Source organism: Nerophis ophidion, linkage group LG09 (assembly GCF_033978795.1).
Source record: "Nerophis ophidion isolate RoL-2023_Sa linkage group LG09, RoL_Noph_v1.0, whole genome shotgun sequence".
Lineage (NCBI taxonomy): Eukaryota > Metazoa > Chordata > Actinopteri > Syngnathiformes > Syngnathidae > Nerophis > Nerophis ophidion.
Window position 1 is genome coordinate 525005 of NC_084619.1, and position 26860 is coordinate 551864.

At 39.7% G+C, this 26860-nt stretch overlaps 1 protein-coding gene across 1 annotated transcript in view; it reads left to right on the plus strand.

Annotated features, from left to right (window-relative positions):
* LOC133559757 (KH domain-containing, RNA-binding, signal transduction-associated protein 2-like) overlaps positions 1 to 26860 on the plus strand; it is a 97837-nt gene that overhangs the window by 24060 nt on the left and 46917 nt on the right. The window contains exon 3 of the mRNA XM_061911827.1: positions 893 to 1039. Within this exon, the coding sequence (XP_061767811.1) occupies positions 893 to 1039 (147 nt within the window). The remainder of the gene's footprint in view (positions 1 to 892; positions 1040 to 26860) is intronic.

A 26860-nucleotide genomic window follows, 5' to 3' on the forward strand; every position in this document is an offset into this window, starting at 1 on the left:
ACAGGTTTTGGAGCAACATATGTTGTCATCCAAGCAACGTTATCATGGACGCCCCTGCTTTTTTCAGCAAAACAATGCCAAGCCACGTGTTACAACTGCGTGGCTTCGTAGTAAAAGAGTGAGGGTACTTTCCTGGCCCGCCTGCAGTCCAGACATGTCTCCCATCGAAAATGTGTGGCACATTACGAAGCGTAAAATACGACAACAAGACCTCGGAATGTTGAAAGACTTAAACGGTACATCAAGCAAGAATGGTAAAAAATTCCACTTTCAAAGCTTCCACAATTAGTTTCCTCAGTTCCCAAACGTTTATTGAGTGCTGTTAAAAGAAAATGTGATGTAACACAGTGGTGAACATGCCCTTTCCCAACTACTTTGGCACATGTTGCAGCCATGAAATTCTAAGTTAATTATTATTTGCAAAAAAAAAAAAAAGGTTTATGAGTTTGAACATCAAATATCTTGTCTTTGTAGTGCATTCAATTGAATATGGGTTGAAAAGGATTTGCAAATCATTGTATTCTGTTTATATTTACATCTAACACAATTTCCCAACTCATATGGAAACAGTGTTTGTATTAGACTTGTTAGAAAATACTACACCATAAAAATACCCAAATTTACAGTTAATAAAGTCATTTTTACATGAATACCCCTGGAAGTATCAATATAATTGACTTTTGAATATAATTTACATGTTCAGTTATTGTTCTTAATTACTATTATTTTTTTACCCATTAACAATATTTTGCATTATAAAAGCATACTTTTGATTGTTCTCCAGCACTTGACAATGGTAAATGTTGCAGTGATAATTTGTATCCAGTTTGTGGGGTCAATGCATTGTTCTTGTGATACACATTCTTAAAACTGCTGTCTTTCTATGTCACAGGAAGAAGAATTGAGGAAAAGCGGAGAGGCCAAATATGCACATCTGAGTCACGATCTTCATGTGTTAATTGAGGTCTTTGCTCCACCGGGTGAGGCCTATTCCCGTATGAGTCACGCCTTAGAGGAGATAAAGAAATTCCTTGTTCCAGTAAGTGAACTGCTTTACATCATTGTTTCAAACCATAACTTAATCCCTTGTAGAAGTTACAAAATAAATTACTTTTGACTCAATAGTTTTAGTGACACAAAGACAAAGTACTTAGTTTCTTTGCACTGAAGCAATTAGCTTTAGTTGGATGTTTTTTTTCCTTTAAACCTATACTTACTGAGGAATAAAAACATTACACTCAGCAATTTAAGTGCAGTATTGAACAACAAACGAATAGCCTGGAGAACTTGGACATAATTAATATGCTTGGTTTATAATCGTGCGTCTAAGCTGTAAATATTAATCAAACTTTGCAAATGTGACAAGCTGCATCAGTTTGCTTTATGGGGATCATGCTGTTTCCCCATAATGCCTCAGCTTTCTTATTCAGTGCCAGAAGGATAATGACGCTGCATATGCTCGCAGCACTTTAAACATATATGACTATTAGCCAAATGAGCCCATCTGGAAAGAAACCATTGATCAAACTAGTGTATTTGTTATATTATTATTCAGTTGTAAGCCTTGAAATAGAGCACTGAGACTATTGTGAACTGTATGTTGATGTATATGTGGTGTATGTGTGATCATTATATGAATCAAGCAAATACAAAGTGTTCCTAATTACTGCAAGATGTAGTAAAAAAAATGTGTTTACTGCAACAAAAGTATTCTATCAGTATAATGGACGACATTGGATTTAGAATATGTATCTACAGCTTTTGGCGATAACCAACTATGTCAACCAATTTATCAAGTCCCAATCGACCGTGTTCTTTGGACAGTATTGCTAAAAAAAATATGTTTCCTAAATATTTTTTGGACTTATAATTTCAGACATAAAGGAAACATTTCAATGAAAAATTGGTTCGTTAATGCCAACATATTTTATCGTCAACTTTACAATAACAATGACAAGCATACTTGCCAACCCTCCCGGATTTTCCGGGAGACTCCCGGAATTCAGCGCCTCTCCCCAAAACCTCCCGGAAGAAATTTTCTCTCGAAAATCAGCAGGAGCTGGAGGCCACGCCCCCCACCCCCGCTCAAACATGCACAGACAGTTCGAAGCTTGAAAAGAAGGATTGCAGGCGGATCTGACGGCAATTAAAGTCATTTTTTAAAAACGACTGCTAACCCTCCTCCTTTTCGGCCGGCCGACCGCAGAGAATAAAAGTAGGAACACTCCGGAGGCAGAAATTCATTAAGAGGGGCGGACTCACCGGCTCTCAGCCATGTTTCCGTCACACAGAGGAAGTCAATTCCGGGGGAAGTGAAGAAATCCTTCAGGATAAACGTTTTGTTTGTCAAAGATCTTGCGTTCACAAGACCGAACCTGGCGGGGGCCAGCACGTCCAAGGGCGCAGCTAATCCAAATGGGGCCCGCAAGTGGCGGGGGAGAAGAGCCACGAGGCGGGAAAGGAAGGCAGGAATCCGGCCAGGTGAAAAAACTGACTGGGACGTCGAAAAACCAACGTCGAAGTTGATCATATCGGTAGGAGCGGGGCAAAGATCCAACAGTGTTTAGCGATCATACACAAGCAGTGAGCTGACAGAGACGAAAATAGACACAAACAACACAAAAACGAACAGAGCTGACAGTGAGAGACAGCAGGGCAAAGCACATACTGGCGCCATCTTCTGGAAACTCTGAAGTGACGTTACTTAAATAGTGAGAGGTAAGTGTTGTTGTGTTGTTTTAGTAACCAGCAAGCACAGTAGAGTTAGTAGAACAACTGTGTTTTTATTACTGTGTATTTAATAGGTGCCGTCTGAAATTCAACAATTTTTTTTATTTATATATATATAATAAAATAAATGTATATAGCTAGAATTCACTGAAAGTTAAGTATTTCATACATATATATATATATATATATATATATATATATATATATATATATATATATATATATATGTATATATGTATATACATATATATATATATATGAAATATATATGAAATATATATGAAATACTCGAGTTGGTAAATTGGCTGTAAATATACACCCCTCCCCTCTAAACCACGCACCCAAACCACGCCTGCGCCCCATGAATGCCTTGAATTACTGCCGGGTCAAACTTGCTTCCCAAAATAATTAGCGCATGCTTAGTATTACCGCCTGGTCAAACTCGTGACGTTACGAGTGACACTTCCTCTGTCATCATTTTCAAAATGGAGGAGGCTGATTTCAATACCGGTAATTTGAAATCGCATAAAGGGAAGAAGATTAAAAGCTATTCAGTAGGATTTAAGGTCCAAGCTTACTTCACACTCAAATGTTTACTGTATACAAATGGTAAGTGCCAGAGTGAGAAGAGGTTTTAAAAAAATTAGCGCATGCTTACTTTTACCACATGCCTTTGGTAAGCGCAGGAGTGAGAAGAGGTTTTAAATTAATTAGCGCCCCGGTGGCAATTCAAGGAAATACGTTTTTTCCTGTCAGTGCTCTTATTTTGTTAAATTTCCTGTTTGTTCCGCGGAGCACTGTTTTCACCTCACCTGCTGTTGATTGGCAGCTGCTTCACACCTGCTGCCAATCAACACATGTCTATTTATGTTTTCACTCGAGCACTCCTCAGGGCTCGAATATCACACTCTGTTTGGAACCTTTTTTGCAAGACTGCTCAATTTTTCTGTTACATTAGATTAAAACTCTTCATACCTTCTCTTCGCTCTCCCGGTTCCTGCACCTTGGAGTCACGAATACGGCAGCCATGCGAGTTCCCAACACAAACAAAGGTTCTTAGTTATTCTGCTGACATATGCAGTAACATATTGTGTCATTTATCATTCTATTATTTTGTCAAAGTTATTAAGGACAAGTGGTAGAAAGTGAATAATTAATCTACTTGTTTATTCGTTGTTATTATCTGCCTACTTTCTCTTTTAACATGTTCTATCTACACTTCTGCTAAAATTTAATGATCACTTGTTCTTCTGTTGTTTGGATGCTTTACATTAGTTTTGGATGATACAACAAAATTGGGTATCAATCCGATACCAAGTAGTTACAGGATCATACATTGGTCATATTCAAAGTCCGAATGTGTCCAGGGATATATTTCCTGAGTTTATGAACATAATATAAATTTTAGAAAAATGAAAAGAGATTTTGTGATGCTAAAAAATATCGATAATCATAGTAGTATCGACTAGATAAGCTCCTGTACTTGGTATCATTACAGTGAATGTCAGCTAGGTGTAGATCCACCAATGGCATTTTTTACATTGTGATGCCGGTGAGCTACAGTGTAGACCAGGGGTGCCCACACTTTTTCTGAAGACGAGCTACTTTTCAATTGACCAACTCGAGGGGATCTACCTCATTTATATATATCATTTATATTTATTTATTTATGAAAGAGACATTTTTGTAAACAAGTTAAATGTGTTTAATGATAATACAAGCATGTGTAACACATATAGATGTCTTTCTTTCACAAAGACAAGAATATAAGTTGGTGTATTACCTGATTCTGATGACTTGCATTGATTGGAATCAGACAATAATGATGATAACGCCCACATTTTCAAATGGAGGAGAAAAAAAGTTGTCCTTTCTGTACAATACCACATGAAAGTGTTTAGTTTTTGGCATCTAATTCATCCAGCTTCCATACACTTTACAAGAAAAACATTGGCGGCAAATTCCGTAGCTTGCTTGATTGACATTCACGGCACCCGAGGGTCTTGTGAGATGACGCTGGCTGCTGCCAGTTCATTATTATGAAAAAATGACAGAGAGGAAGGCGAGAAACACTTTTTATTTCAACAGACTTTCGCGCCGTCCCTTCCGTCAAAACTCTAAAGGCCGACTGCACATTTCCTATCGTCACAATAAAAGCCCTGCTTCATGCTGCCTGCGCTAACAAAATAAGAGTCTCGGAAAGCTGGCGTGCACAAGTGCTGTGCACGCCAGCTTTCTGAGGGATCGCTTGTGCACGCCAGTTTTCCGAGACTCTGTATTTAGTTAGCGCAGGCAGCATGAAGCAGGGCTTTTATTGTGAAGATAGAAAATGTGCAGTCGGCCTTTAGAGTTTTGACGGAAGGTACGGAGCGAGAGTCTGTTGAAATAAAAAGTGTTTCTCGCCTTCCTCTCGGTCATATTTTAATAATAATGATCTTGCAGCAGCCAGCGTCATCTCACAAGACCCTCCGGTACCGTGAATGTCATTTAAGTGACGTCTTGGTGAAGATTGATGATCACTAATTTTTAGGTCTATTTTTTTTAAAAGCCTGGCTGGAGATCGACTGACAGACCCCCCGTGGTCGACTGGTAGCTCGCGATCGACGTAATTGGCACCCCTGGTGTAGAGTGAAGCCTGTTTTGCTTTTCCTCGTCCTGCAGGGGTGATACTCGTAAGAAACTTACTTTTATTTTTTGCCATGAAGGCGAGGATTAGTGATTTAGTAGTAGCTAAAACACTGCAGACTGCGGCTGGACTTTAGCTCGTCATGTCTTAAAGCACTTCTTCCTGAGGGCGTTTCAGTGTTATAGCTTCCCCTTTATAGTTAGTTTTTAAGCCAAAATGCGTCCGTTTTCGCTTTTCGGTCTACACACTGTGTCTGAAAGTTTTAGTATGGTACGCAGTACGTGTGGTGATGTTTATGCCCGTTTAGGCACTGTTGCCTTTGGATTTGTTTTTTTCATCTTCAAATTCGTATGCTCTAATCAATGTTAATACAGGTCGCTCATTAAGGGGATAACAAGAAAAAGAAGACAATTATTTACTTTAATAGTAATGTTCTCAAATTCTTCTTAGCCCCGTGAGTGTTTACTGTTACAAAATTAAATAAAGTTAGGTCTAACCTTTTATTTGTAGCTGAAGTACATGTGCTTATCCCTCTCCAGAAAAACGTACTTTGTTGTAAAGGTCTTTATTACCTTCTGTTTTGTCTGCAAATCCAGTTTGGAGTATTTTTTGAGCTTGGATATTTAATATTCCATCTTGGCAGCCTGATACATTTAGTTAATTCAGCAGGGCATTAAAACATCTGTTGCATTTGACTTGTTGCTAACAGACACCTTCTGTCTGAAAAGCCTCGCAGTATGACTTTGTATTTTATAGTTCGATTAGCAAGAATAAATAACATCCGAATACATTACACGGGATGTAGATTTTACAGTGTAGGAAGTCATTGTGAAAAAGGTTTAACTGCTTTTGTGTCTATGCACGCACACCCTGCATGTACATGTAGCAAGACGGCGGTGAGTGACAAGTCCGAACAACAAACAAATTCCTCAGACTGACAAGCAATTTTTAATCAATATGTTTAGTAATTCAGGCCTCGAATTTTAACTTTTTAAGGTCAAGGCAAGTGTTGCCTTAAAGGAGGGCTCATATTTTAGGGCACCGAGGCATGTTAGAAAGGCACCAAAGCAAACATTTTCTTCGAGGCAGTGGCTCCAAAGTATATATCCATCCATCCATCCATTTCTTCCACTTATCCGAGGTCGGGTCGCGGGGGTAGCAGCCTAAGCAGGGAAGCACAGACTTCCCTCTCCCCAGCCACTTCGTCCAGCTCCTCCTGGGGGATCCCGAGGCGTTCCCAGGCCACTCGGGAGACATAGTTTTCCCAACGTGTCTGGGGTCTTCCCCGTGGCCTCCTACCGGTTGGACGTGCCCGAAACACCTCCCGTGATCTTGTCCTTTCGGTCATAACCCAAATCTCATGACCATAGGTGAGGATGGGAACGTAGATCGACCGGTAAATTGAGAGCTTTGCCTTCCGGCTCAGCTCCACAACGGATTGATACAGCGTTCGCATTACTGTCGACCCCTCGATCCATTCTTCGCTCACACGTGAACAAGACTCTGAGGTACTTGAACTCCTCCACTTGGGGCAAGATCTACTCCCCAACCCAGAGATGGCACTCCACCCTTTTCAGGGCGAGAACCATGGACTCGGAGGTGCTGATTCCCATCCCAGTCGCTAAATACTCTGCTGCGAACCGATCCAGTGAGAGTTGAAGATCTTGGCCAGATGAAGCCAACAGGACCTGATCCTCCAGCCACCCAACCAGATACTCTCAACGCCCTGACTACGCCTAGAAATTATGTCCATAAAAGTTATGAACAGACAAAAGGCAGCCAAAGTATATATACATATATATATATATATACAGTATATATATATATATATATATATATATATATATATATATATATATATATATATATATATATATATATATATATATATATATATATATATATATATATATATATATATATATATATATATACGGACGGCGTGGCGCAGTGGGGAGAGTGGCCGTGCGCAACCCGAGCGTCCCTGGTTCAATTCCCACCTAGTACCAACCTCGTCACGTCCGTTGTGTCCTGAGCAAGACACTTCACCCTTGCTCCTGATGGGTGCTGGTTAGCGCCTTGCATGACAGCTCCCTCCATCAGTGTGTGAATGTGTGTGTGAATGGGTAAATGTGGAAGTAGTGTCAAAGTGCTTTGAGTACCTTGAAGGTAGAAAAGCGCTATACAAGTACAACCCATTTATCATTTATTATTTATATATATATATATATATATATATATATATACAATGGTAAAGAATTCCACTTTCAAAGCTTCAACAATTAGTTTCCTCAGTTCCCAAACGTTTATTGAGTGTTGTTAAAAGAAAATGTGATGTAACACAGTGGTGAACATGCCCTTTCCCAACTACTTTGGCACATGTTGCAGCCATGAAATTCTAAGTTAATTATTATTTGTAAAAAAATATAAAGTTTATGAGTTTGAACATCAAATATCTTGTCTTTGTAGTGCATTCTAACTGAATATGGGTTGAAAAGGATTTTCAAATCATTCTATTCTGTTTATATTTACATCTAACACAATTTCCCAACTCATATGGAAACGGGGTTCGTAGTTGATGGTGTTCTTGTTATATTTTTGGTTTGGAAAAATGTAACTGGGCCCTGTGATGAGGTGGCGACTCGTCCAGGGTGTACTCCGCCTTCCGCCCGATTGTAGCTTAGATAGGCACCAGCGCCCCCCGCCACCCCAAAGGGAATAAGTGGTAGAAAATGGATGGATGGGAAAATGTAACTGAATAAGTTGCATACAGTCCATGTGATATTTTGTCAGTAAGAATTGTGTTCACTTCCCGTGTTTTGGTGTATGAGTTGCCTTTTTATAATTAGTTAAAAATATAGAGTAAGTAGAGAAAATGACATATCGTGTAGCAATTGATTGATACCAAATGGTCATAACATCATCTTCCGGAAAGTACCTGGTTCCTGGCACTCGTCCAGGTCTTCTACCTCAGCATACAGAAACATTTTTTTCTGCACATTCTGTTGGTATTCAGTAATTCTTGCCAGCAATCGTACTTGCCTTATTTTCGTCAGGTTACCGCATCACTGTATTCAAGCAAACGATCTCGGCAACCAGGTCGAGTCCTGAAGTCAAAATAGTCCAAATCTTCTAAATCATTGCAGAACTCTTTCCACAAGTGTACAGGAAATGATGAAATGCACATTGTGGTTTTGTTAATGTAGGCGTTAAACACGACTTTCTAGCCTTTTCAAAAACATTAATGTGCTTGGTTTGACTTCAATATTGGTGGGTGGTGACTGGTGACAATGATGAAGGACCGTAGGGAAATGTTGGTCCTATACCAAGAGCACTTGAAAACCCCTGTTATTGATCATTGTCATATAAACTGACTTAATTGTCATCTAAGCTGACCGTTATTACTGATGGCCACCCCAGGTCACTATTTCAGTCAGAGGCTAGAATCCATTTACCTCGCGCTAACACAGGTTCTTCAGCAGCGTACTCAACCCAAAGACAAGGCGAACCACCAATGATCCAAATCTACAACCTGCAGTCTTAGGAAGTATAAGTTAGTGGGTGACTATACAAAACTACACAACAGCTGTGTGCTTATGAATAAACAGTCACAACCTGTTTGGGAGAATATCTTCCAGAAAGAAGTTATGCAGGATGGCATGTATTGTGGGGATTTTTTTGCAAAGCTCCTTTAGCTGATAAGCTTCATGAACAATACCTGCTGTGCTCTGTGAAGATTTATGTTCACCAAGCAGTATATGTAGCGGTCTTAAGCAGTGTTGATGTGATAGTAAGAAGCTCAAAGAAGAGTAATTGCACTGCATCCAACGGTGATCACTTGCCGATGTAGCTGACAGGAGTTTAGATACATTTTTGCATGTATGGATAGCACAACAAAGGTAATTTATTAAGAAGATTGCATTTCTATGTTGTTGTTTTTTGTCCGATTTTTTGACATTACATTGAGTTAATGGTGTAACCCCTTTTTGCTAAAAACAGCTGGGATTTACTCTATCTCACTCATAACCCTGAACAGGATATGAATTAATATTTTTAATTACCACCAAGGAAGTAACTTTATCCGCCACAGATGCGTATGTTTGTTGTAAGATTATGTAAGAACTATTATCAAAGTTAGCATAAATAAATAACACTTTGCTGAAGGTAGCTAGGTAATGATACAAAACCGTGATTTGTCTTCTTTCTTTGATTCAATTCCAATTATTGGTATTTTCTGTCATTACATTATTGTCATTGTAATTTGTTGTTAATAAGTAGGGGTGTGCCAAATGATTGACCACGGATCATTATCTGCCAATTTTCTTGAAAAAGTATGTGATGGCTTTTGCCTACTATTGCTGATTACAAACAAATGTATTTGTATTCCCTTTGACACATGTACATATAATGTATACATATACACATATACTGTATACATACATATATATATATATATATATATATATATATATATATATATATATGCATACATTTATATATACATATATATATAAACTTATATATATATATACACATATATGTATATATACACACATATATACGTATATATACACACACATACTGTACATATATATATATATATATACACATATACACTCACACACACACACATATATATATATATATATATATATATATATATATATACACACATATATACATATGTATATACACACATATACATACATATACACACACACACACACACACATATATATATGTATATATATACACACACAGAATATATATATATATATACACAGAATATATGTATATATATTATGTGTATACATATACATACATAATGTACATACATACATACATACATTTACCTATATACATATATAGTTATATTACATGCATTTGGTTTTTGGCCCTCGACAACATTTTTTTTAACTCAATACGGCCCCCAGGGCAAAAAGTGTGGACACCCCTGCCTTACAGCTAATAAGCGGCTAACAGCCAATTATGTTTCTCCATATACAGTGTGAAGCTGCTAAAAATACATCAATAAACTTAGATTATTAACAGGAAATTAACAAGTAAAATAAAAGAGTCTAGGGAGAGGATAATGTTCCTGTTGGTCTGTCAGCATTGTTGCAGGCAGTAGATAACACGTAAGAGGAAGGCAAATCGATCCATAAATTGGTGGTGTCAATAATAAATGTATAATCAGTATATGATCAATACTAGAGGGATTAGTTTAATATTTTTATCGTCTCAAAATATTTTTTTCGTAGTTTTTGCTTAACTCAGCGAGACATTTCTTAGACAAAGGAGGATTTTGAGGGCAAAAACCAAATGATTTAAATGAGTAGTGCATAGCTTGTGTTTAGTTAGTGTACAACTGATGTTGCTTTGCTCAAACAGCTGTATGTAATAAAAGACGATAATGAATTAATTTAATATTGTGTTGATATTGTTAACTGTCAATTACACTCACCATAAATACAGTTAAAACATGTGATTGGTATTTGTAACGGCCAATCGGACTCATGGATGATCGGTATGGGATTCGGCAACATAAACAATTGGCACATAATGATACTAACATTAGAATACCTGCCTTTCACGCCCACCTCTCATGGCTGACAACTGGGCCAAAATCGTAGAAGAAAAACAAAAAACAAACGGCCTCCGGGGAGTAGTTGAAATCAAAAGCGTGCACTTAATTTGGCTTTTATGGTGTGGGTAGGAAAAAGCTGGATATGGGTTTTGCAACATGTAAGTTGTTTTGTTTCACCCTTATAAACACAGAAATATTGAGCTATTGTTATCATGAGCCATTTATTGCCTACGGCGGGGTCAGCAACCCGTGGCTCTTGAGCCGCATGCGGCTCTTAAGTCCCGACCTAGTGGCTCCCTGGACCTCTTTCAGAGATGTGTGACAATGAAAAAAGATGAAGAAAAAAATTGATTTTTTGTTTGACTATATTTTCTGTAAGAGGACAAACATGACACAAACCTTCCTAATTGTTAGAAAGCCTACTGTTTATGTTATACATGCTTCACTGATGAGAGTATTTGGCAAGCACCGTTTTGCCCTACTAATTTCAGCGATCCTTAAACTCATCGCCGTTTGTTTACATGAACAACTTTCTCTGATGCTGCCACAGAAAGACGTGTTTTATGCCACTCCTTTTTGTCTCATTTTGTCCACCAAATGTTTTATGCTGTGCGTGAATGCACAAAGGAGAGCTTGGTTGATGCTATTGATTTGCTGGAGTGCTTATCAGGCATATTTGGTCAATCCATGACTGCGAGCTAATCAATGCTAGCTGTATGTACATATTGCATCATTAGGACTGGTATATTTGAGTTAATTTAATTTTTTTTACTTATGTCCTCTGTGTATTTTATTTATATGTGCGTGTCTCATGACACATTATCCGTATGTCGTATTGGCTGCATTTCTCATAGTTGTTTGTGTGCCATATTGTTCCAGACCACAGCAAATGTTACCCAGCTTGCAAAGATTGTAATAAATCCATTACTTTTTCACTTTGCATTACATTTACTTTTTTAAATTCAATCTCCATTCTGTACACTGCTGCTGGAATTAAAATTTTCCTGAGAAAACTCTCCTGAAGGAATCAAAAAAGTGCTATCCATCTATTTATCTATCTATCTATTAAAAGAAGACAGCCCGCCATTTCCTAAAACATGGACACACATATCTATACATTTGGCCATTCGGAGCCAGTAATTTCTAGAAGTTATGTCATCCTGTGAGAAGCCTCCATTTTACTAATGATTTCCAATGTTACAAAAATGTGGACAATAAAAATTAAAATACAACATTTCTGTCAACTAAGTTTTGCGTAAACCTTTGATAGTAGGCTAATATAGCTAATATAGACACTTACATCATGGGTTGCCTTCATTATAACACTTACTGTATATAAGGCTTTTAATTTTTTGTGGCTCCAGACAGATTTTTTTGTTGTTGTATTTTTGGTCCAATATGGCTCTTTCTGTAACGCTTGCTGGGCATGGTGATGCCGGTTAGTTCTTCCTTGGATGCAGTCGGGCAACGAACACAGCGTGGAGATATGAAACAATGATTTATTCAAACTAACAAACTGGCTAAGAAACAGAAATCACTTGCACGAGGCACAAAAAGGAAAACAAAAACTAGTAGCATGAGAGCTAGAGGAAATCAAATGCATAGCGCGAAAGCTAGCGAGTAGAAACATAGAATTGCAGTCGTCACTTGTTGCGTTTAAGCAAATTAGGAAGCGAGAAAGACTGAACCAAAAGGGCAGGCTTAAATAAAGCGGTAATCAAGAGAAACAGGTGTGCGTCAACGGCGAGTATCAGGTGGAACTAATATGAAACCATGGTGACAGAACAAACAGGAACTAAGGAAGTCAAACATACCGTATTTCCTTGAATTGCCGCAGGGCATTTAGTATGCGCCTGCCTTGAATTACTGCCGACTCAAACTCGCTTCGCAAACTAATTAGCGCATGCTTAGTATTACCGCCTGGTCAAACTCGTGACGTCACGAGTGACACTTTCCCTGTCATCATTTTCAAAATGGAGGAGGCTGATTTCAATACCGGTAATTTGAAATCGCATAAAGGGAAGAAGATTAAGAGCTATTCAGTAGGATTTAAGGTCCAAGCTTACATCACACTCAATTTTTTACTGCATGCCTTTGGTAAGCGCCGGAGTGAGAAGAGGTTTTAAAATAATTAGCGCATGCTTACTTTTACCGCATGCCTTTGGTAAGCGCAGGAGTGAGAAGAGGTGTTAAATTCATTAGGGCCCCAACGGAAATTCAAGGAAATACGGTAAATAGAATCCATCCATCCATCCATCTTCTTCCGCTTATCCGAGGTCGAGTCGCGGGGGCAACAGCCTAAGCAGGGAAACCCAGACTTCCCTTTCCCCAGCCACTTCGTGTAGCTCTTCCCGGGGGATCCCGAGGCGTTCCCAGGCCAGCCGGGAGACATAGTCTTCCCAACGTGTCCTGGGTCTTCCCCGTGGCCTCCTACCGGTTGGACATGCCCTAAACACCTCCCTAGGGAGGCGTTCGGGTGGCATCCTGACCAGATGCCCGAACCACCTCATCTGGCTCCTCTCGATGTGGAGGAGAAGCGGCTTTACTTTGAGTTCCTCCCAGATGGCAGAGCTTCTCACCCTATCTCTAAGGGAGAGCCCCGCCACACGGCGGAGGAAACTCATTTCGGCCGCTTGTACCCGTGATCTTATCCTTTCGGTCATGACCCAAAGCTCATGACCATAGGTGAGGATGGGAACGTAGATCGACCGGTAAATTGAGAGCTTTGCCTTCCGGCTCAGCTCCTTCTTCACCACAACAGATCGGTACAACGTCCGCATTACTGAAGACGCCGCACCGATCCGCCTGTCGATCTCACGATCCACTCTTCCCTCACTCGTGAACAAGACTCCTAGGTACTTCAACTCCTCCACTTGGTAAACAGAATATGACACAAAAACGGAACAAAACTAGAAAATGGTTTGATCCTGGCAGCGGATCATAACACTTTCAACATTTTGGGTTGCCGACCCCCGGCCTACGGTATTGTGAGGAGCACTGATATTCGCAGTCCTACCATAGTGTGAGATTATCGTATTGTATTTTTTAGTTCCACGGAGAACAAATCAGTAGTGAAGGAATTCGTATGGCTCCGTTCCTGAGAGGATCTCGCATGAGAGGAAGAGTGGGGGGGTATAACCAATTTGAAATGCAGTCTGCTGAAAATGATGGAACGCACCACTCCACATAGCAACTGAGGCTGCAGTTAAAGTTGGAATTGTTTTCAGGGTTACATTCTACAACCAGTTCGTTCAGCGGTGGTCTGTTGTGCATAAGAGATTCACTGAGACAGACAGGAAGAAACAGAATGTGCCTCACATGTAGTGTGGGCAAAAGAGCTTTTTTTGAGAAGCGAAAAAACAGCAGGACTAGCAGCAGCAGCAGCTTCTACCAGGTACCGTAGGCCAAGGAGGTTATAAAAACTCTATTGACCTACCTGGAGGGTTAACCCTTCAAACATCCAATTTGAGCTCCGTGATGGGCGTAGCGCATCATGCATGGTCAGAATTAATCTCAGTGAGCAAACAGTCCGACCCGAAGAGCCAGGGTACAGTTTATCTCTGTGTACTCATGCTAGCGCCTCTGTCAACAGTCAACATTTACAAGGTCTGGCACATTTTAAAGCTCTTTGAATAAGTTGCCAGCTTTCCAATTAAAAGATCTGCCAGTCTTAGTTCAAACCAACAAAACGCTGTCGGGCGTATTAATTCATGAAGGAATACGAGCGTGTGCCGTGTCAAATGTTTTGGACGTCTGTCATGAGGGTTTTTCTGTTCGTGCGTGATATGTTCGTGTCAAGAATTTGAGTTTGAGAAAAACCGACACATCCTTTTTTTTTTTTGCTTTACTGAAACACCTTGTGTGTTTTCTTCTTTGCACATTACTGTTTGTACAGTTTTGGTTGATGCCTGTAGGCTTTTACTCAACAGCTGCAAGAGATTTGCTCTAAAACAGTGGTTCTCAAATGGGGGTACGCATACACCTGGGGGTATTTGAAGGTATGCCAAGGGGTACGTGAGATTTTTTTTTAAATATTCTAAAAATAGCAACAATTCAAAAATCCTTTATAAATATCCATCCATCCATTTTCTACCGCTTATTCCCTTTTTGGGTCGCGGGGGGCGCTGGCGCCTATCTCAGCTACAATCGGGCGGAAGGCGGGGTACACCCTGGACAAGTCTCCACCTCATCGCAGGGCCAACACAGATAGACAGACAACATTCACACTCACATTCACACACTAGGGCCAATTTAGTGTTGCCAATCAACCTATCCCCAGGTGCATGTCTTTGGAAGTGGGAGGAAGCCGGAGTAGCCGGAGGGAACCCACGCATTCACGGGGAGAACATGCAAACTCCACACAGAAAGATCCCGAGCCTGGATTTGAACCCAGGACTGCAGGACCTTCGTATTGTGAGGCAGACGCACTAACCCCTATGCCGACGCCCCCCGCCACCCCAAAGGTAATAAGCGGTAGAAAATGGATGGATGGTACAATTTCTTACATTTTGATTCTTCAAAAGTTTTATCGATCAAAAATACTGTATTTCCGGTATTAGGACTCCCGCGTGTTATTGTTTTCGTCATGGCGAGCAATAAACCAAAGAAGCAAAGCATCAATGAAAAGTGGCTTCAGGAGCCACTTTTCAGCAAATGGCTCACTTATGAAGCTGGAAAGAGGTTTTGCAAGTCATGTACATGGGCTAAAAAAAAGAACACCTTTACAACCAGGTGCACTGATTTTAAATCATCCAGCCTAACCAGTCACCAAGAAACACCCTCCAATTTGGGTCCCTACACTTCCACTCTTTGGTCGGAAATAATTTGTTACTACTCTTTATTTATGTTTTCTACAAAGCCAACCGGACGTCCACCAGGCTATTAACGCTTCAGAACATGCAAACGCTCCCTCTCCTAACTCGCCCACTCACTTACACACGTCACTCACCCCACTTATTGTCATTCTTAAAAGGGAACACAAATCTTATGGCCATGACAAAGCCAGAGATGAAATGCTAGAGGCATTGAGTGTCACTCTATTAAATGCCATTGAAACTAACTTGCAAAATTCTAATTTTTCTGGCATTATTTGCCATGAAAGTGTAGATCCATCCATCCATCTTCTTCCGCTTATCCGAGGTCTGGTCGCGGGGGCAGCAGCCTAAGCAGGGAAGCCCAGACTTCCCTCTTCACCCAGCCACTTCGTCTAGCTCTTCCCGGGGGATCCCGAGGCGTTCCCAGGCCAGCCAGGAGACATAGTCTTCCCAACGTGTCCTGGGTCTTCCCCGGGAGGCGTTTGGGTGGCATCCTGACCAGATGCCCGAACCACCTCATCTAGCTCCTCTCGATGTGGAGGAGAAGCGGCTTTACATTGAGTTCCTCCCAGATGGCAGAGCTTCTCACCCTATCTCTAAGGGAGAGCCCCGCCACACGGCGGAGGAAACTCATTTCGGCCGCTTGTACCCGTGATCTTATCCTTTCGGTCATGACCCAAAGCTCATGACCATAGGTGAGGATGGGAACGTAGATCGACCGGTAAATTGAGAGCTTTGCCTTCCGGCTCAGCTCCTTCTTCACCACAACAGATCGGTACAACGTCCGCATTACTGAAGACGCCGCACCGATCAGCCTGTCGATCTCACGATCCACTCTTCCCCCACTCGTGAACAAGACTCCTAGGTACTTGAACTCCTCCACTTGGGGCAGGGTCTCCTCCCCAACCCGAAGATGGCACTCCACCCTTTTTCGGGAGAGAACCATGGACTCGGATTTGGAGGTGCCGATTCTCATTCCGGCCGCTTCACACTCGGCTGCGAACCGAAAGTGTAGATGTGGCGTTTTTTTAACGACTGATGATCTACATACAGGTGAGAATAATCAATTAAATTTGTCATATGCATGTAGGCCCTGGCACACCATTTCATGACCGAAGCAAAAAAAGTTTATACTGAAATAAATACACCTAAAACGTATTAAATAAAGATATAGAAAAAAATACCGGCAGCAGTAAAGTTCAGATCCATGAAGGAAAGAACAAAGTGGATGAATGTTTATAACTGAATACATTTCCACATGCATTAAAATGTGTTTTCTTTTGTATAATTTTTTAAATGAATTAAGTAACGTTTATGACAACCTTTTTTCCAAAACACAATATAGAATTTGAGGTATAACAGAATAATGCATATATTTATCCTTTTTTTTTTTTTTTAAATGGTGACAAAAAAGTGGGACCCCAAAATTTTACTGTGTGACCTAGGGCTGGGCGATATTGCCTTTTTTTAATATCGCGATATTTTTATGCCATATTGCGATATACAATATGTATTACAATATTTTGCCTTGGCCTTGAATGAACACTTGATGCATATAATAACAGCAGTATGATGATTCTATGTGTCTGCATTAAAACATTCTTCTTCATACTGCATTCATATATGCTACTTTTAAACTTTCATGCAGAGAGGGAAATCACAACTAAGTCAATTGACCAAAAGTGTATTTATTAAAGTTATTAAGCAATGGCAGAAACATTCAAGTCATTTCCAAAACATAAAGTGCAAGATTGTCAGAGACATTTTAAGTGTCAAATAAAAAGGAGCTGCATAATAGGAAATCAAATAGTATTCGTCCTTCACTATGTGGTATTTTACTAAGGTTATTAAATTATCTTCATTCTCTAGCAGGTGACTTTTCAAATGATGCTACATATTAGCAGTAATGCTACTTTTTATAGCAATGCTTTTCCCCCCCCACATTTGACAAATTACGGTTGTCTGTTCGACATATTCCCACTTGAAGCCGAACCACCGCCAGACGATGGAAACCCTGCTATTTTTAATGGGAATTAAGTCTTCCTTCATTTGATACCAGATCCGCACCATCTTTCTCTCGTACGGCTACGTTAGCAGCTAACGTAGCCCAGTATGCTACCTCTCTGCTCTGCTAGGGCGGACACGTATGTGACGTATGACGTGACAGTGTATGACGTATGTGAGAATGTGCGCCTGCTTGTCTGTGGAGAAGGAAAGGCAGGAAATAGTGAGAAAAGCCTGAAGTGTACGCCCGCAGCTAAAAGCAACTGCGTGAGAACGTATACTTGAATAATACGATATAGTCATTTTCTATATCGCACAGAGACAAACCCACGATATATCGTATATATCGATATATCGCCCAGCCCTAGTGGGACCCTATTTTTATGACTTGATGGGGTCCCTGGTACCCCATTTTGAAATTTCTTAGCACCAACACTGAAGCCTATATATTCATTTAAACAAGGCAGGTTTTATTTAAGTAAATGTCTTATGTTTAACATTACACACAGTTTGAACAGTAACACTGTGTTTGAATAAGTGATTATTTGACGTACCACTAGATGGAGCCCACGAATTACCACAGTTTGCTCGAAAGGATATCCAAATCATAACACTTGTGTTCCTTTATTGTTTTTTCTGCGATTTTAAAGACCCCGTCATTTTTTCCGTGTTGCTGTATAAACATCATCCAAAAAAAAAACAAGGGAATTCGACCCGCCCTTTACTAGTATAAGTTGCATCAAAATTGTGGGGATGATTGTATTCCAAACTGCCTGTACAAAGTGCTGCTGTGTGAAAACACACAGAATTATGGTAATATCCTGCATTACTTTGGTTCTGTGTCAAAGGCACAGGCTGATGAATGTTGGATTTACTGTTAGGACTGTGATGCAGCAATTCTGCAGGATCTTATGTTTTGGGTTAATCGTCCGCGACAGAGTCTGATTGAAGTGCTTACAATACCAGCGACAGCCCCCTCTGTTGGCTTGCATTGTTGATATTATAGTGTAATCCTGGAGGTGCCGATATTGTGCCTTTAAAACTGCTGCCAAAAGAAAACAAGCTGTAGAAAAAACATTTTGGTCCTGTTTTTGGTTGAAGTAAATTACAGTCGAGACATCCTATGTGTTATCCTGTTGACTCGACGTCGGTGGGCTTTGAAATGTTCTAAGAATTACACAAAAACCTGGATAAGGAGAGAAAGGAAACATGTTGTCACCTCGCATTGATGTTGTCTCATGAAACATTGTGTAGTATTCCAGTCTATGAATTTAATTAAAGACGTATTATGACTGCACTGAATAGCTGAACAGGCAAAGAAATCGCAAGGATTAAGGAAGAGGTAAGGAATAATGAGATTTTGTTTTTAATTTGCTTCCCTCTATGGATGTGTCATTTATTTTTAAGCCACTGCAACATTTGTGAAATATTCAATCCTAATAAAAATTACTCAAGAAATAAATTACACAGTTTATAATTAAATTGAAGTTATTAAGACACGGTCAAAAAGTAAAGACAAAGATACCTTAAAGGCCTACTGAAATGAGATTTTCTTACTTAAACGGGGATAGCAGGTCCATTCTATGTGTCATACTTGATCATTTCGCGATATTGCCATATTTTTGCTGAAAGGATTTAGTAGAGAACATCCACGATAAAGTTCGCAACTGGAGAGAAGCCCTGCCTCTACCGGAAGTCGCAGAGGATGACGTCACATGTTGATGGCTCCTCATATATTCACATTGATTCAAATGGGAGCCTCCAACAAAAACAGCTATTCAGACCGAGAAAACGACAATTTCCCCATTAATTTGAGCGAGGATGAAAGATTTGTGTTAGAGGATATTGATAGCGACGGACTAGGAAAAAAAAAAAAAAACGAGTTTGCTATTGCGTTGCATTACGACGGATTCAGATGTTTTTAGAGACATTTACTAGGATAATTCTGGGAAATCCCTTATCTTTCTATTGTGTTGCAAGTGTTTTAGTGAGTTTAACTCTACCTGATAGTCGGAAGTGTACGTCCACGGCCGGGTGTTGACGCGCAGTGTCTCGGGGAAGTCGACGGCAGCTGTATGGACGGCACAAGCTCAGCTGATATCCAGTAAAAGGGGACTTTTTAACCACAATTTTCTCACCGAAACCTGCTGGTTGACATGTAGTCGGGATCCATGTCCGCTGTGATCCGTACTAAAATTTCACCTCCATGAATTTTAAAGAAGGAATCACCGTGTGTTTGTTTGGCTAAAGGCTAAAGATTCCCAACTGCGTCTTTCTACAGTGACTTCTCCAATATTAATTGAACAAATTGCAAAAGATTCAGCAACACAGATGTCCAAAATACTGTGTAATTATGCCGTTAAAGCAGACGACTTTTAGCTGTGTGTGTACGCAGCGCTCATATTCTTAACAGCCCGTGACGTCACGCGTACACGTCATCATTACACGACGTTTTCAAGTAAAAAGTCCCGGGAAATTTAAAATTGCAATTTAGCAAACTAAAAAGGCCGTATTGGCATGTGTTGCAATGTTAATATTTCATCATTGATATATAAACTATCAGACTGCGTGGTCGGTAGTAGTGGGTTTCAGTAGGCCTTAAAAAAAAAAAGCTTGTTTATGTTATAAGACTTTAAGTAATGGTCGTCTGATGGTCATAAAGTCGCTGCAAACACTACACCAGGGGTGCCCATTACGTCGATCGCGAGCTACCAGTCGACCGCGGGGGGTGTGTCAGTCGATCTCCAGCCAGGCTTTTTAGAAAAATAGACCTAAAAATTAGTGATCATCAATCTTCACCAAGACGTCACTTAAATGACATTCACGGTACCGGAGGGTCTTGTGAGATGACGCTGGCTGCTGCAAGATCATTATTATGAAAATATGACCGAGAGGAAGGCGAGAAACACGTTTTATTTCAACAGACTCTCGCGCCGTACCTTCCGTCAAAACTCTAAAGGCCGACTGCACATTTCCTATCTTCACAATAAAAGCCCTGCTTCATGTTGCCTGCGCTAACTAAATACAGAGTCTCGGAAAACTGGCGTGCACAAGCGATCCCTCAGAAAGTTGGCGTGCACATCACTTGTGCACGCCAGCTTTCCGAGACTCTTGTTTTGTTAGCGCAGGCAGCATGAAGCAGGGCTTTTATTGTGAAGATAGGAAATGTGCAGTCGGCCTTTAGAGTTTTGACGGAAGGGACGGCGCGAAAGTCTGTTGAAATAAAAAGAGTTTCTCGCCTTCCTCTCTGTCATTTTTTCATAATAATGAACTGGCAGCAGCCAGCGTCATCTCACAAGACCCTCGGGTGCCGTGAATGTCAATCAAGCAAGCTACGGAATTTGCAGCCAATGTTTTTCTTGTAAAGTGTATGGAAGCTGGATAAATTAGATGCCAAAAAACAACCACTTTCATGTGGTATTGTACAGAAAGGACAACTTTTTTTCTCCTCCATTTGAAAATGTGGGCGTTATCATCATTACTGTCTGATTCCAATCAATGCAAGTCATCAGAATCAGGTAATACACCAACTTATATTCTTGTCTTCGTGAAAGAAAGACATCTATATGTGTTACACATGCTTGTATTATCATTAAACATATTTAACTTGTTTACAAAAATGTCTCTTTCATAAATAAACAAATATAAATGATATATATAAATGAGGTAGATCCCTCGAGTTGGTCAATTGAAAAGTAGCTCGCCTGCAGAAAAAGTGTGGGCACCCCTGCACTACACGATATGTTAACCCAGTGGCGGCTGCTTGTCTTTCAAGGAGAGGAAGCTCCTTTTTAGCCTACCTGTGAGTGCTTTGGGGTGGTGAAAGTGCTCACAGCGGCACAGAAGTCAGTCTAAAAATACGAGTACAGTTTCTGAAAAGTCACTAAGAGGATTGGAAAAGTCTTGAGATCAACTCGGAACACGGAAGGAAACTTGAAAGATGCTCCAGAATCAGAATGAGAATATGTTTTATTGCCATTGTTTGAGAACGGGTTCACAAACTAGGAATTTTACTTGGTGCAATCGTGCAACATAAAACACATGTAACACAGAATAGAATAAAAAATAATAATAGCTGTAACTGAGCTATCAGATTTTGTTATTGTTTGTTTATATATCAACTGATTTCCCTGTCAATCAAAACTATATTCAGCTTTAGAAAGATCATCCGATCATCATGCAGTCTGGGCCAGCCGAGGCCAGCTCACTGCTCCTCAGACCCCCAAAGAAACTCAGCCTTCTTCGACAAAACGTTAGTTTTTTTTGCCTTTTTAGCCAATCAGGGTCACACTTCGTCGCTGTGAGCTTCCATGCCCTGAAGCTAGAGCTTCAATAGCAACTCACAATTAGAGATTGACTGCAGGCACCATTTGTATGGAGAAATGATGTCAGAGAGTAGGGGTGGGCGTATCGGTGGGAGTACTGATATCGGATCGATAGTAGTTTGATGACTGATACTTTTATTGAGGTCTCTTGAGATAAAATGTCCAGTAAATTATTAGATTTTCCTCTGAGTTGGCGTTTTTTGTATTCGGTCTGTGCAAATGGTCCACCTCTTTCGCAATACACGCAGGCACACATATTTTTTTTATTTAGCTCCCCCTATATATACTTGGTGACGGATTGATACCAAAAATCTCAATGCTCAACATACTTACCAAATTAGGCACATTCAAGCACACTTTTAATGCAGTTTGAAATCAACACATTCAAATTTAACCATGCATATTTGACAAATGATTTCACAAAATTTAAAGGGGGTGTTTGCCTTTCCTTGTAGTCAATGAACAAGCGCCACTGGCTAAAACCGATTTTAACGCTAACAAAACTGTAGCGTTGTCCTGGCTAGTCCTATATTCATCTGCAAATAGAACTTTGTAATAATCAGCAATGCACCATTTCTAGAAAATTATTGCTTTTCATATAGGGGTGTAACGATTAATCGATATATTGATAAGAGATGTCCGATAATGGCTTTTTTGCCGATATCCGATATTGTCCAACTCTTAATTGCCGATACTGATATCAACCGATACTAGGGGTGTGGGGGAAAATCAATTCGAATACGAATCGAATCGTTTACGTTGTGCGATTCAGAATCGATTCTCATTTTTTAAAAATCGATTTTTTAAAATATTTTTTTTAATCAATCCAACAAACCACTACACAGCAATACCATAACAATGCAATCCAATTCCAAAACCAAACCTGACCCAGCAACACTCAGAACTGCAATAAACAGAGCAATTGAGAGGAGACACAAACACGACACAGAACAAACCAAAGGTAGTGAAACAAAAATGAATATTATCAACAACAGTATCAATATTAATTATAATTTCAGCATAGCAGTGATTAAAAATCCCTCATTGACATTATCATTAGACATTTATAAAAATAATAAAAAAGAACAATAGTGTCACAGTGGCTTACACTTGCATCGCATCTCATAAGCTTGACAACACACTGTGTCCAATGTTTTCACAAAGATAAAATAAGTCATATTTTTGGTGCGTTTAATAGTTAAAACAAATTTACATTATTGCAATTGGTTGATAAAACATTGTCCTTTATAATTATAAAAGCTTTTTTTTTTTTTTTAAATCTACTACTCTGCTAGCATGTCAGCAGACTGGGGTAGATCCTTCTGAAATCCTATGTATTGAATGAATACAGAATCGTTTTGAATCGGAAAAGTATCGTTTTTGAATCGAGAATCGAATCGAATAAAAAAAAATCGATATATTATCGAATCGTGTCCCCAAGAATCGATATTGAATCGAATCGTTGGACATCCAAAGATTCACAGCCCTAACCGATACCGATATATACAGTCGTGGAATTAACACATTATTACGCCTAATTTTGACGCGATGCCCCGCTGGATGTATTAAACAATGTAACAAGGTTTTCCAAAATAAATCAACTCAAGTTATGGAAAAAAATGCCAACATGGCACTGCCATATTTATTATTGAAGTCACAAAGCCACATTATTTTTTTTTAACATGCCTCAAAACAGCAGCTTGGAATTTGGGACATGAGGATGTCGAGGTGGGCGGGGTTGGAGGGAGGGAGGTATATTGGAAGAGTTAGTGCTGCAAAGGGTTCTGGGTATTTGTTCTGTTGTGTTTATGTTGTGTTACGGTGCGGATGTTCTCCCGAAATGTGTCTGTCATTCTTGTTTGTTGTTGGTTCACAGTGTGGCGCATATTTGTAAAAGTTAAAGTTGTTTATACGGCCACCCTCAGTGTGACCTGTATGGCCGTTGACCAAGTATGCATTGTATTCACTTGTGTGTGGGAAAAGCTGTAGATATTATGTGACTGGGCTGGAATGCAAAAGCAGTGCCTTTAAGGTTTATTGGTGCTCTGTTCTTCTCCCTACGTCCGTGTACAGAGTGGCATTTCAAAAAGTCATACATTGATAATTTCCAATATTACGTTTTAAAGCATTTATCGGCCAATAATGTCGGCAGGCCGATATTATTGGACATCTCTAATATTGATATATATTCCTTATATTCAACTACATCAATCAGTGCTCGGCAAGTTTACTTTCCGGAAGATACAGTAGGTATTGATCCCACATCGCTTTAAAAGGCAATCGGTCGATTTTATCTATAATAGAAAAGGAAACCATTGGATTTAAGATTGTCAGTGCTGCGATCCGTTACTCGGATCTTCACAATTGTTTATTGTTCCATTGTCTCATTTTCCGTCTGACCATCTTACTTCCTGTTTAGTCAGCCACCTTGGTTACACATGGATTTCACCTGCTCCTCGTTTTCTACACACACCTGGTTCTCCTTGATTACTCCCTATATAAGCCTTCCTCTTTTCTTTGTTCAGTCTGGGTTCATAATTTGCCTTTGAGCAACAGTATCGACTGACTTCACGTATGTATATTCTCGCTAGCTTTTCACGCTAAGCCTTTGTTTTATTCCAGCTCTCACGCTGATTAATTGTTTTTCCTTTTTGTGTGCCTTTGTGCCAGTCTTAGTTTGTCTGTTTTCTATTCCTAGCTTTTATGCTAGCGCCCTTGTTCGTAGCCTGCTTTTGTTAAGTTTAATAAATCATTTAAACACTTACTATTGCTGTGTTCTTGTCGACGCATCCACAGAGGGACAAACCCAGCATTACTATGCCAATCAGTCATTACAGTCAGACTTTATATGAAATTAAGAACTTTGAATGATAAAGACGTTAAAACTTACTTAAGTATGTTTGCCCGTCTTTGACATAATCCCCATTATTCAGTAAAACAATAATGGCTGGTATCTACAGTGGCTGAGAAAGGTCATGACAAATGCAAGCACGACAAGACAATATCATAAATTACAACACAACGATGTTCAACTACAGCACGATTGCAAAAGCCACAACAAATACAAATGCCATGACACAATAACATAAAGCCGCAACACAAGTTTAAGCCACATGGGACACGACGGGAGTGACAATGGAGCAAGTTACAGCAACGGACTGACTTCCTGAAGTTAAAGTCAAAGTTAAAGTACCAATGATTGCCACACACACACTAAGTGTGGCAAAATTATTCTCTGCATTTGACTCATCACCCTTGTTCACCCCCTGGGAGGTGAGGAAAGCAATGGGCAGCAGCGGTGGCCACGCCCGGGAATAATTTTTGGTGATTTAAACCCCAATTCCAACCCTTGATGCTGAGTGCCAAGCAGGGAAGTAACGGGTCCCATTTTTATAGTCTTTGGTATGACTCGGCCGGGGTTTGAACTCACAACCTACCCATCTCAGGGCGGACACTCTAACCACTTAACATAGTATTTTAGTATTATTTAAAAAGAAAAAGAAAGTTATTTATGACTGAACAAGTGGTCACACTTCACTTACTTTTCCAACTTCGTTCATTACACCGTTTTCAACTTTCTGTCTATGGAAGTCGGTGAGTCACCAAAACTTGTCCGTTGTCACTTCTGTTCTGTCATTGTATTGTCGTGTTTTGGCTTACAGTGGTTGTGTTACGGCTTATAGTTTTTGTGTTGCAGCCTGCTAGCACAGCTTTTTTTAAATGAAAGTAGTTTGGTCTTTTTTTTTTAACATTTGGTTGCACTTCATTTTTCATATTATTTTATCAGAATCAGAAGTGCTTTAGTCCCTGAGGGGAAATTAAGATCTTCAGCATAATCCCATTCGAATTTGTATTATTTCTGCCAAAAAAAAAACAACAGCAAAATTAGCAGGCAAACCTGCTGTTAATTCAACCTAAGAATACACCTTATTTTTTATATCAATTGTGTATTATTTTATGATGAAAAAAAAAAATCGGAAGTAGCAAATAAATCTACTGTTAAAATGTTGGTTACTGTACTTTTATTGAAATGTTCTTGAAGGTTAAAAATGTGAGAAGAACGTGTTTCCTCATGTTAATTCAACCTAGTGTTGGTTGCACTTTTTTCAAATAAGATGTGGATGCATTGGCCAGTAGTTGTTGTTTACTTGCTTGTTTGCATCCAAAATTAATGCAAAATTAATGAAGTGAAGTATATTTGTATAGCACTTTTCTCAAGTGACTCAAAGCGCTTTACATAGTGAAACCCAATATCTAAGTTACATATAAAACAAAGTGTGGGTGGCACTGGGAGCAGGTGGGTAAAGTGTCTTGCCCAAGGACACAACGGCAGTGAATAGGATGGTGGAGGCGGGAATCGAACCTGCAACCCTCAGGTTGCTGGCACGGCCACTCTACCAACCAAGCTATACCACCCGTCAAATAACAGGAATGTCAGATACTTCACCTGCAGTGTCCAGTATCTACTATTTATTTCAAAGTCACACATTTTTTTGCTAAAAATGTACTGAATTGATATAATCTCACAGATTTGTTTTGGATCGTATTGTTCTAAAAAAAAATATTACCCCCGAATAGTATCGGCAACCACACATTCTGAATCAAATTGAACATGCTTACTTTCATGTAGCCACTGTTACGAGTCCATTTTTAACACTATTTCTGTGTTATCCATTTATGTTATTTATTCATTGAGCCTGCCTGGTTTGACACTTTTCTTAAAAAGCAATGTGTCAAAAAGACAAGTATACATTTGCAAAAGCATGTCTCACAA